The sequence below is a fragment of the Pseudophryne corroboree genome, chromosome 9 (assembly GCF_028390025.1).
Source record: "Pseudophryne corroboree isolate aPseCor3 chromosome 9, aPseCor3.hap2, whole genome shotgun sequence".
Lineage (NCBI taxonomy): Eukaryota > Metazoa > Chordata > Amphibia > Anura > Myobatrachidae > Pseudophryne > Pseudophryne corroboree.
Window position 1 is genome coordinate 176592820 of NC_086452.1, and position 13650 is coordinate 176606469.

Here is a 13650-nt window from a genome sequence, read left to right on the forward strand (position 1 = left end):
GACCTGGCGCAATATCTTTGTAGCTTTTTGTTGAGGCGGGACGCCATCATGTCCACCTGTGGCCTTTCCCAACGGTGTACAATCATTTGGAAAACTTCTGGATGAAGTCCCCACTCTCCCGGGTGGCGGTCGTGTCTTCTGAGAAAGTTTGCTTCTCAGTTGTCCACTCCGGGAATGAACACTGCTGACAGTGCTAACACATGATTTTCCGCCCATCGGAGAATCCTTGTCGCTTCTGCCATCGCCATCCTGCTTCTTGTGCCGCCCTGTCGGTTTACATGAGCGACCGCCGTGATGTTGTCTGACTGGATCAGCACCGGCCGGTGTTGAAGCAGGGTCTAGCCTGACTTAGGGCATTGTAAATGGCCCTTAGTTCCAGAATATTTATGTGTAGGGAAGTCTCCTGACTTTTCCATAGCCTTGGAAGTTTCTTCCCTGTGTGACTGCCCCCCAGCCTCGAAGGCTGGCATCCGTAGTCCCCAGGACCCAGTCCTGTATGCCGAATCTGCGGCCCCCTAGAAGGTGAGCACTCTGCAGCCACCACAACAGCGACACCCTGGCCCTTGGAGACAGGGTTATCCGCCGATGCATCTGAAGATGCGACCCGGACCACTTGTCCAACAGATCCCACTGGAAAATCCTTGCATGGGACCTGGCGAATGGAATTTCTTCGTAAGAAGCTACCATCCTTCCCAGGGCTCGCGTGCATTGATGCACCGACACCTGTATACGTATTAGGAGGTCTCTGCATAGAGACAACAACTCCTTGGACTTCTCCTCCGGGAGAAACCCTTTTTATCCTGTTCTGTGTCCAGAACCATACCCAGGAACAGTAGACGCGTCGTAGGAACCAGCTGCGACTTTGGAATATTCAGAATCCAGCCGTGCTGTTGTAGCACTTCCCTAGATAGTGCTACTCCGCCGAACAACTGCTCCCTGGACCTCGCCTTTATAAGGAGATCGTCCAAGTACGGGATAATTATTTCAGCCATTACCTTGGTAAATACCTCGGTGCCGGGGACAGACCAACGGCAACGTCTGGAATTGGTAATGACAATCCTGTACCACAATTTTGAGGTACTCCTGGTGAAGAGGGTAAATAGGGACATGCAGGTAAGCATCCTTGATGTCCAGTGATACCATGAAATTCTCCAGGCTTGCAATAATCGCCCTGAGCGATTCCATTTTGAACTTGAACCTTCGTATATAAGTGTTCAAGGCTTTCAATTTTAGAATGGGTCTCACCGAACCGTCTGGTTTCGGTACCACATCATTTTGGAATAGTAATCCCGGCCTTGTTGAAGGAGGGGTACCATGATTTCACCTGCTGGAAGTACAGCTTGTGAATTGCTGCCAGTACTACCTTTCTCCGAGGGCAGCAGGCAAGGCTGATGTGAGGTAACGGCGAGGGGGAGTCGCCTCGAACTCCAGCCTGTATCCCTGTGATACTATTTGCAGAACCTAGGGATCCACCTGTGGGCAAGCCCACTGGTCCCTGAAGTTCCCAAGACGCGCCCCTACCGCACATGTCTCCACCTGTGGAGCCCCAACGTCATGCGGTGGACTCAGAGGAAGCGGGGGAAGATTTTTGATCCTGGGAACTGGCTGCTGGTGCAGCTTTTTCCTTCTTCCCTTGTCTATGTGCAGAAAGGAAGCGCCTTTGACCCGCTTGCTTTTCTGAAGCCGAAAGGACTGTACCTGAAAATGCAGTGCTTTCTTAGGCTGTGAGGAAACCTGAGGTAAAAATTTTTCTTCCCAGCTGTTGCTGTGGATACGAGGTCCCAGAGACCATCCCCAAACAATTCCTTACCCTTATAAGGCAGAATCTCCATGTGCCTTTTATAGGCAGCATCACCTGTCCACTGCCGGGTTTCTAATACCCTCCTGGCAGAATGGACATTGCATTAATTCTGGATGCCAGCCGGCAAATATCCCTCTGTGCATCCTTTATATCTAAGACGACGTCTTTAATATGCTCTATGTTAGCAACTATTATCCCTGTCTTAGAGTATTAATATTATCTGACTGGGTATCAGACCACGCTGCAGCAGCACTATTTATGCTGAGGCAATTGCAGGTCTCAGTATATAACCTGAGTGTGTATATACAGACTTCAGGATAGCCTCCTGCTTTTTATCAGCAGGCTCCTTCAAGGTGGCCGTATCCTAAGATGGCAGTGCCACCTTTTTTGACAAACGTGTGAGCGCCTTATCCACCCTAAGGGATATCTCCCAACGTGACCTATCCTCTGGCGGGAAAGGGTACGCCATCAGTAACTTTTTAGAAATTACCAGTTTCTTATCGGGGGAACCCACGCTACTTTACACACTTCATTCATTCATCTGATGGGGGAACAAAACACTGGCTGCTTTTTCTCCCCAAAAATAAAACCCCTTTTATGTGGTACTTGGGTTCATGTCAGAAATGCGTAACACATTTTTCATTGCCGAGATCATGTAACGGATGTTCCTAGTGGATTGTGTATATGTCTCAACCTCGTCGACACTGGAGTCAGACTCCGTGTCGACATCTGTGTCTGCCATCTGAGGTAACGGGCGCTTTTTTGAGCCCCTGATGGCCTTTGAGACGCCTGGGCAGGCGCGGGCTGAGAAGCCGGCTGTCCCACAGCTGTTTTACGTCATCCAGCCTTCTATGTAAGGAGTTGACATTGTCGGTTAATACCTTCCACCTATCCATCCACTCTGGTGTCGGCCCCACAGGGGGCGACATCCCATTTATCGGCCTCTGTTCCACCTCCACGTAACCTTCCTCATCCCACATGTCGACACAGCCGTACCGACACACAGCACACACACAGGGAATGCTCTGACTGAGGACAGGACCCCACAAAGTTCTTTGGGGAGACAGAGAGAGAGTATGCCAGCACACACCAGAGCGCTATATAATGCAGGGATTAACACTATAACTGAGTGATTTTTCCCCCAATAGCTGCTTGTATAAACAATATTGCGCCTAAATTTAGTGCCCCCTCTCTCTTTTTAACCCTTTGAGCCTGAAAACTACAGGGGAGAGCCTGGGGAGCTGTCTTCCAGCTGCACTGTGAAGAGAAAATGGCGCCAGTGTGCTGAGGGAGATAGCTCCGCCCCTTTTTCGCAGACTTTTCTCCCGCTTTTTTATGGATTCTGGCAGGGGTATTTATCACATATATAGCCTCTGGGGCTATATATTGTGATGATTTTGCCAGGCAAGGTGTTTATATTGCTGCTCAGGGCGCCCCCCCCCCCCCCAGTGCCCTGCACCCATCAGTGACCGGAGTGTGAGGTGTGCATGAGGAGCAATGGCGCACAGCTGCAGTGCTGTGCGCTACCTTGGTGAAGACTGAAGTCTCTTCCTGCCGATTTTTCGGAACACTTCTTGCTTCTGGCTCTGTAAGGGGGCCGGCGGCGCGGCTCCGGGACCGAACATCAATGGCCAGTTCCATGCGGTCGATCCCTCTGGAGCTAATGGTGTCCAGTAGCCTAAGAAGTCCAAGCTACCACCAGTTAGGTAGGTTCGCTTCTTCTCCCCTTAGTCCCTCGCTGCAGTGAGTCTGTTGCCAGCAGATCTCACTGTAAAATAAAAAACCTAAAATATACTTTCTTTCTAGGAGCTCAGGAGAGCCCCTAGTGTGCATCCAGCTCTGCCGGGCACAAGAATCTAACTGAGGTCTGGAGGAGGGTCTTAGTGGGAGGAGCCAGTGCACACCAGGTAGTCCTAAAGCTTTCTTTAGTTGTGCCCAGTCTCCTGCGGAGCCGCTAATCCCCATGGTCCTTACGGAGTCCCAGCATCCACTTAGGACGTCAGAGAAATAGATTTATCAATTAAAAATTAATTTTTTAATTGTACAGATTGCAGGAAGGAATATAATTATAGATAACAAAAGTTTGCTCACCACTTCCCTGGTCCAGATCATCACCGGTTGCAGTCCAGGATAACACAATGCTTTCATTTTTTATCTCTGCCTTTAAGTCAGTTATTTTCTCTGGTTTATAGATATCTGGTTGATTTCCTGCAGGGACATTAGATACCACAAAAGAACCACCTGAAGCTGTCCTACTGAAGTCTCCCAAGTTAAGATCTTCATAATTAATTTCCGGACGTGGAGGGTTCATGGTAATAGATCCTATAAAGAGATTCATAATTATAGTGGACTTTAGTTAGATTATTCCTATGATCTATAGTTATCAAAGCTCTAAAGGCACTGATATAAGACTTAAGGCCCCCATCCACTAGTCAGATTTAGGCAGTTTTCTTCAGATTTCGATGCATCTGACCGTCATATCTGAAGAAAAGTGTCACATCGGATGGCTCTTCAGATCCAATGCTCACTCCCGTGTCAGATATGTCTGAACTACAGATCTCTGAGGCTGCCCCAACTATTTATCTGAATCTGAAGAAAACAGGTGCACATCGGAGTGTTTTTTTTACTTCAGATGTATCTGATCAGATTCATCTGAAGCGTCACTTGACTGGCATCTCCCTGACCACTCCCACCCACCAAGAGGGGGAACAGCGGCAGCAGCAGCATCAGATCAATCACATGTAGCATGTGTGCATCAGATATATCTGATGCGATCTGGCACATGATATATTGCATCAGATATATCTGAAGTGAATGTAATGAAAATTAAAGCCAGGGTCTGATCCAATTCCCGGGACGCTCCCGGGAGAGTTCAAGAGAAATCTGATGCTATCTGCAGTTCAGACAAGTCTGTGTAGTGGAGGGCCACCTTTACTGTAGATTTTCTTTGCTCTAGACACATTTATACATCTAATCAGTAAATGTTTAGCAGTAATAGATCCGACCCTTATTGATCTATTTATTCATGTATCTATTCATCCTCACTTCCAGATCTAACCCTTAGTTACTATCTTCTTTATCACTACTTTCTAATGCATTCCATCAGTATTTTATCAATTTACTAATAATAACATTTTCCTCTTCTCATTTTTGTAATTTTTTATCCAAATTTCCATCTATATTTCATCACCCTATTCGCATCAATAGCCCTTCCCAGATACAAGATTTTCTTCCTATACGACATTAGGATTTTTCAGTTCATGTACTAAGATCACCATAATTTGCTGCTAGCCGATTTAACACATAGTGTCCTAACAATAGGAAAGGTAAGGGTATCCACTATAATATGTGATTTCTCTATATATCGGTCATATATCTTATACATATGTACCAAGTTTCTATAGATCATGCATATATTACAAGATAACTACACACACTACGGGACAAGTCCTTCCCATAAGTTTTCGCTAGGGGCAGCCCGTGAAACACAAACGTCTCTATGACAACCTGAAGCTTTAGTTCAAAAACGTCACTTCCGCTAGTGCGCACCATCAGAGGACGTGGAACGCAAGCATCCCTATGACGACCGGATGCATTAGCAAAAGACGTCACTTCCGTCTAACGCTAGCAATGCACGGCGCATCGATCCACAAGTCTGGCGGACATTTAGGTAATCATACTAACACTATATATACCCTCATTGTAGACAAATTAATCACCAGTGAACAAGCCTACATATCGGTGAAACGGGCCGTTTGGTTAGTGGGGCTTGGTGGGACTGCGCAGCCCACCCCCACACAGGGGACATATCGGTTCAGTAAGTGCCCATTTGGGCCGTCAGATTTCTCCCTTATCTTTTGCTACACAATAATAATTTTTTGCTTTCATCTTTTCTCATTTTGATTCTATTATTTGTGTGTTGATATGCTCGACTTGTGTGCTATATAAGATATCAGCACAACAATTGTGTTACAGAGATGTAATGATAGTTTTGTAAAATCCCACATAAGGGACATATTGGTTTAGCAAGTGCCCACTTGGGCCGTAAGCTTTTTCCCTTATCTTTTGTCATACATCATAATTTTTGCTCTTAGCTTTCTTTCACTTTGATTCTGTTATTTATCTACCTATCTGCTTGCCTTATGTGTTAATATATAATATCAGCACTATAATTGTGTTACAGTGATATAATGATAGCCTTGCAAATATATTAACTCTGTTAGCTGACACTATCCTTCCTCTGTATTAGAGACAAATTTATCAAATTTTATCAGCTCATTATTTGCTATTTATATCAGTTAAACAATTTTGTTAGATAAGCCATATGGTGCCAACAAGCATTAGTTCAGAATTATGCTGTGAACTCTAATTAGCTTTATCTTATATGGGGTAAAATTTGATTCTACCTAAAATTCTGAAATAACACCTATTTATAAGATCCTCTCCACTTTGACTGCTTGACTCATTGTGGATTACTAACATTGGCAATACCATAGAAATTTAAGTCTTTACAGCAACAATACCTGTCAAATACTACTATAGAGCTATAGACAAACATCAGTGATCACAAACAGTGATAATACCAGTCAAACACTACCTTGTATAGCTTTTGTACTTTGCTTATTTCCAATGCTCTCTCATCCACTAATCTGGACAGCAGAAGCATTTTGGTAGTCATACTCTCTCATTCAGCAGATTACGGCCATACTCCACAGGATACGCCTGATCTCGTCTGATCTTGGAAGCTAATCTGTGGCAGGCCTGGTCAGTAACTGCCTGGGGGACCTGCAGCGAATACCAGGTGCAGTAAACAACCCAGCTGAACAGCAGAAGTAAGACACCCTTTCTTTTTGATTCCATCTTTTCTCTCATTAATTCTCAACAAAACATTACATTACGTGATTGCTGACTAGATTATATCTCCTTTTAGCATACACCTATACTCAACAGTAATTTTGTACTCTCAGTCCTTTTTGCTTGTTGCAAAAAGGATAATGACATAACAACCATCGCAATAAAAGCCTTTTGGTGAACACCACTGCCTCAATCTAGAGCTGTAGGTGTTGAAGTACCTTTATAGGCAACATTTTCTCGACTATATTACATCTCTTTTTCTTTATTGAGCATAAATAACACGGAGAAATCCAACCGGTAGATTATCCCTGTGGGATTTAAATATAACCTGTCTTACATTATAGACAGGATTCCCAGTGTAACGCACAAATTATAAGTAATTTTCACCCAGGCATTCTTATATATTAGATTACTATCATTTTGAGTCACTATATTTTAATAAGTTTATTAAAAGTTAAGTTTTAGTGTCGATTTTTCAATAAAGAGTGCCCCAACATAGAGTCTTTCTCCTCTTTCGTTTTGCTACATTTATACAGTACGTAAGATTTAAACTTTAATTTAAAATATGTGCAACTCAAAATACAGATGATAGGGTGGTGTATATTTATATTCAACTATAAATTTGTCCTATTATTATGATTATCGTGGTCCTTATATATATGCTTGTGATATATAGCTTGTGGCATTCCAGTTGCCTGTATTCTTGTATCTGTGTGTGTTCATAAACTGACAGCACTTATGGTGATCCATTGAGATTAAGGACCTATTTATCACCATCCGCATCCAAGGATATGGATGTGAGGTGATAAAATCGCCCGAAACCGCATTGCAATAATTGATTACATCACACGAATGTATCAATTATCGCATGCCTGTCCGCAGCATCGACAGGGTATTTTTCGGAAAAGATACTCCGATGTCCTGTTGCGCATGCGCCACCACTGCCGATATCACTGCTACCACCACAGCTGGGTCGATTCCGCCATCACGACAACCACCCGCCGCAGACACCCCCCCTCCTGCACGGTAAATATACTGACTAGTCCACGAGCTGGTCATCGCTGCTCCTGCAGGGCTGCTGGTTGCCTGATCCTGTGCGCTGCCGTGACCCCCGGTGCTGTAAAGTGAACTGCCGTTTTGCTGCTTCACTTTACTGCACCAGGGGTCACAGCGCAGCACATGGAGGACCTGGCGCCCGGCAGCCTGCAGCAGAGCACCGATCACCGGCTCCTGGACTGGTAACAGTATATTTTTTGGGGGTTTTTTTTTACTTTGTTTTTTTCTTTTTACAAGTGATCAGATTGTGTGTCCATCGGACCAGATTGCATTTCCCATTATAAGTATGGGAAATGGCATGTGGGTTACAAAAAAAAATATGAATTAAAGGGTTGCTCCAAAGCCCTTCAATACATTTAAGTGATACTAAAATGATGTGAAAAGGGTGTGAAAACACCCTTTGTCACATTATTTTAGTAAAAATAATGTTAATGAATAGGCCTCTAAGTCATTTAGCATGTGTTAGGGCTTGAAGATCTGGTTTCAGCTGACTACGGACTTTTTAGATGTAACTTCTCTCTATCCAGAGATGCACTGTATTCTGGAATTCTGCTGCTTCAGCAATGCTGCAGTTAGTCAGACCTTCTGCATTCCCATCAGATAAGGTGCTGTCCTGCCTGGCATTTAAAAATTTGTCTCTCCCCACAATCAGGGCCAGCCCAGATTATTGAGTTTATTCTGTCACATGGCTGCATTTCCTGTGATTTGGCTACCCATATGCAGTGTTGATTTCCTGACACTCTGCTGACCTTCTGTTTATGAGGTGGTCTTCAGTATGCAGACTGTTGGGATCCCAGCACACAGTATATCGGCGCTGGAATCCCGACAGCCGGCATATTGACACTTTTTCTCCCTTGTGGGGGTATAATTTCATTCAGGCGGTTCAGCGAATATTGGTACATGGCTGTCTCCATTTTTCAGATGAGCTGTACCTTAAGCCTTTATTAATAACTTAATAGGAGATGAATTTATTAATTTAGAAGTAGGCATTTGTGAGACCTTTTGATACAAAGATTTCCCAATTTTGATCTGGTTCTACTTTTCCCTATATTGTTGCTCCTGATGAAGTCATATAGATGAAACGCGTTGTGTCTGTCAGTTATTAATCCAGTTTTGTGAAGACACCCCCTTTATTTGAGCTCACACCTTAAAAAGGTGAGGGAGAGTCTGAAGTTACCATTTGGTACTGGATAGAATCTACTGACACATATATTTTATATAAATCATTTGTATGTAAAATTTTTGCAAACAATATGTGTACAAATTATTTTTAACATAATATGTTTGAATTTACGATATTAAACAAATATCTTTTACTAATTGGCCTTTGGTTTCTTGTTTGGGTGACTTTTTGGTGAGGGGTTATCTTTTTTTCAGGTCCCCAGGAATTATTGTTCTTCAGCATTTAGTGGATATCCACTTGGGTCTACTTGGAAGATTTTTTGTAATTACATCTAATATAGCGCACTTGGGAATTGTGTTTTAATTTGTATGTAATCGAGATTTTTCAACAGAAATCTCTCCTATAGTGCTGCTTTCATTCGGACGCAAGATAAAGATACTGTTGTTTTTTTGTATATATATATATATATATAGATATATACACACACACACACACACACACATACATACACACATATTATATATATATATATATATACACACACACACACACACACACACACACACACACACACACACACACACACACAGTGGGATTTGAAAGTTTGGGCACCCCAGGCAAAAATTCATTTTAATGTGCAAAAAGAAGCCAAGGAAAGATGGAATAATCTCCGAAAGGCATCAAATTACAGATTAGACATTCTTATAACATGTCAAAAAAAGTTTGATTTTATTTCCATCATTTACACTTTCAAAAGAGCAGAAACAAAAAATGGCGTCTGCAAAAGTTTGGGCACCCTGCAGAGTTAATACTGCCCCCTTTGGCAAGTATCACAGCTTGTAAATGCTTTTTGTAGCTAGCCAAGAGTCTTTCAATTCTTGTTTGAGGTATCTTCGCTCATTCTTCCTTACAAAAGTCTTCCAGTTCTTTGAGATTCCTGGGCTGTCTGTGACACACTGCTTTTTTAAGGTCTATCCATAGATTTTCAATTATGTTGAGGTCAGGAGATTGTGAAGGCCATGGCAAAACCTTCAGTTTACGCCTCTTGATGTAATCCACCGTGGATTTTGAGGTGTGTTTAGGATCATTATCAATTTGTAGAAGCCAGCCTCTCTTTAACTAAAGCTTTTTCACAGATGGCATCAAGTTAGCATCCAAAATTTGCTGGAATCTTATTGAATCCATTTTTCCTTCAACTCTTGAAATGTTCCCTGTGCCACTGGCTGCAATACAACCCCAAAGCATGATTGATCCACCCCCCTGCTTAACAGTTGGACAGAGGTTCTTTTCATTAAATTCTGTGCCCTTCCTTCTCCAAATGTACCTTTGCTCATTCTGGCCAAAAAGTTCGATTTTAACCTCATCGGTCCACAGAACTTTATTCCAAAATGCATCAGGCTTGTCTATATGTTCATTTGCAAACTTCAAACGCTGACTTTTGTGGTGAGGACGTAGAAGAGATTTTTTTCTGATGACTCTTCCATGAAGACCATATTTGTACAAGTATCTCTTTATAGTGGAATAGTGTACCACAACTCCAGTGTCTGCCTGGAGGGATCGTGCAGTCAGACGTGGATTTTGACTTGCTTTTTGCACAATCCTGCGAGCTGTTCTGTCTGATATTTTTCTTGGTCTTCCAGATCTTGCTTTAACTTCCACTGTTCCTGATGACTGCCATTTCTTAATTACATTCCGAACAGAGGATATGGGCATCTGATAACGCTTTGCTATCTTCTTATAGCCTTCTCCTGCTTTGTGAGCGTCAACTATTCTCAGTTTCAGTGTTCTACACAACTGCTTAGAGGAACCCATGGTGCTGATTGTTGGAGCAAGGTCAGATGAGTCTGGGCTTTTAAAATCTTTGAGATTGACATCACCTGGTCTTTCCAGACGATGATTGAGAACAATCCATGACACTGCCAGGTCTCAGCTGTCCAAAGGGTGCGGTACAAGGTATTAACTCTGCAGGGTGCACAAACTTTTGCAGATGCCATTTTTTGTTTTCTGTTCTTTTGAAAGTGTAAATGATGGAAATAAAATTAAACTTTTTTTGACATGTTATAAGAATGTCTAATCTGTAATCTGATGCCTTTTGGAGATTTTTCCATCTTTCCTTGGCTTCTTTTTGCACATTAAAATTAATTTTTGCCTGGGGTGCCCAAACTTTCAATCCCCACTGTATATATATGCATACATATATAATTATAATTTCTTTCAACAACAGAGTGTTATAAGCTATGTGCAAAACATTATGCATATAAAGAGATAAAACAATTCTATATATATATATATATATATATATATATATATATATATATATATATATAGCCAACAGAGGGTCCGTCTCTCCCATTAATGACAATGCTGCGCCGGGTGCCCTCACATTGGATCAAATATGCATGTGTATGGTGCGGCACTCCAGGCGACAAAGAACTCAGGGCCAATGCACAAGTTGAAAAACAACGTTTCAATGCCTTTATTTGGGCATTTTCATCAGGTCAACATATACAATAAACTCACTTACCTATATACCAAGTGCAATCACCCAGGTGTGGAGAAGCGTGCGGACGCCGGGACACACGCCCGCTCCGTTCGCGCACCTCACTGACGTCAGCCTATGCCGCGACATCAGCCAGTGCCCGTCACCATAACAACCTAGGTAACAATGAACCTGTTTAACACGGCAGCAGATAATACACTCAGCACGGAGAACACAGTATAATGAGCCTAACATATAGACATGAAACATAATGCAGCCCAAATTAACATCTATAGTCGCACCCACCAAATGGTACAACATATTAGATCCTGTGGCTATAGAAAGATCCATAAAGACTCCCAAACAGAATATGGAACCAAAACATCCCACTGCCCTTGTAAAAGACCATTAGGGAAAAGGAACCGAATCATAATATTAAATGGACAGGCAGACCTATATTAAAGGGGCAAATAATTAAATAAAACAGTTAAGACCCAATTACTCGTTCAGGCCTCTTGGAAACATAGTACCAAGTCGGTGGATCCAACGTGTTTCCAACTGCCGCAATTTCAGACCACGATCCCGCCTCTAAGCGATACCGGGACATGGTCAATCATCCTGTATCGGACAGATACTAGTGGATGACGTGCCTGTGAAAAATGCCTAGCCACCGGTTGGTCGCTTGACCCCTTGGCGATGGCCATTTTTATGGCTGACCTGTGGGCTGCCATACGTTCCTTGAACTTACGTTCAGTTTTACCCACGTATGACAGCCCACAGGGGCACATAAGTTGGTATACAACATACCTCGAGTTACATGTTAATGTATGATTAATATACATAGTACGCCCTGAAAGGGGGTGCTGAAAAGTGTTGCCACTCACAAGAAATTGACATGTGGTGCACGTACATCTAATACATCCCCTAGGGGCAATACTAGAGGGCACCGCTAAATTGGTGGTAATATCGGTTTTCACAAGAAAATCTCTAAGATTTTTACGTCGAGTGTAACAAGACATAAGTTTGGTTTGTTGCAAGTTTAAATCAGGGTCACTCTGTACATTGTGCCACAGTTTCTTGGATATATGGTTAATCCCAGCACTTACAGGGCTTAATTGACCTACCCATGGGATAATATTTGATTGTGTCAATTTCTTAGATTGACTACATACCAAATGTGACCTGTCCATCGCAAGGGCTTTGTTCTTAGCCTCCAAAAGGAGGTCTATGGGGTAACCCCGTGCCTGAAATTTGGCTACCATAATGTTCATTTGTAATTCAGCCTGTACTGGATCCGACGTAATTCTACGTATTCTCAATAATTCAGAATACGGAAGTCCAGTTTTAAGAGGAGCAGGGTGAAAACTATGAAAATGAAGTATATTGTTGCGATCCGTGGGTTTACTGAATAATGATGTATGTATAGTACCATTGATAATAGATATACATACATCCAGATAGTTTATTGCTTGTTTACTCATAGTATAGGTCAATTTAATAGGGTGGTCACATTTGTTGTGATTGTCAATAATCCCTGCCAATCTATCCTCTGATCCTTTCCACAATATCAAGAGATCGTCGATATAACGACAATACATAACTATGTTATCTGAGATGGCGGGGTCTTCAAAAAAAATTTGTTGTTCAACCGAAAACATATATATATTGGAGTACGATGGGGCCACAGAGGACCCCATCGCACACCCGGTTCGCTGGAGATAAATACTGCCATCAAACAGAAAAAAATTTTTTTGTAAGAATTAGTTGTAACAATTCCACACACAATGATATATCTGGTCCCTTATAGTCAGGGTGTCCACAAAGGAATTGGTGCAGCGCATCCAAACCAAGATCATGAGGGATGACAGTGTACAAACTCTGTACATCTACGCTGCACAATATAACATCATAATCAAGTTTGGGCAATCTAGACAATTTAAGCAGCAAAGAGCTAGTATCTAGCAAAAATCTTGGATGCGACTGAATACAAGGCTGCAGCAAGGAATCCAGGTATATAGCTAACGGTTGAAATAATGCATTGGTAGCCGAAATTATAGGGCGACCTGGTGGGTTAACCATACTTTTATGTATCTTAGGTGTAGTATACAACACTGGGGTAACCGGAAACTTCGGGACCAATGCATTACGTAATTCACTGGAAATTAAGCCTGAGTTGACAGCCTCATCAAGCTTACTCACTAATTCCTCTTTAAATCTATTAGTGGGATCTGCAGGAAGACAACAATATGTATTCGAGTCTGAGAGCTGCCTCTCAATTTCTCGTTTGTAATCAATAAGATTTTGTATAACAAGGGCACCGCCCTTATCAGCAGGTCT

The 13650-nt window shown here is 42.6% G+C and overlaps 1 protein-coding gene across 1 annotated transcript in view; it reads right to left on the reverse strand.

Annotated features, from left to right (window-relative positions):
- The window catches only part of CLCA4 (chloride channel accessory 4), a 162574-nt gene that overhangs the window by 19457 nt on the left and 129467 nt on the right, over positions 1-13650 (reverse strand). Inside the window, exon 13 of the mRNA XM_063941503.1 lies at positions 3893-4123. Within this exon, the coding sequence (XP_063797573.1) occupies positions 3893-4123 (231 nt within the window). The remainder of the gene's footprint in view (positions 1-3892; positions 4124-13650) is intronic.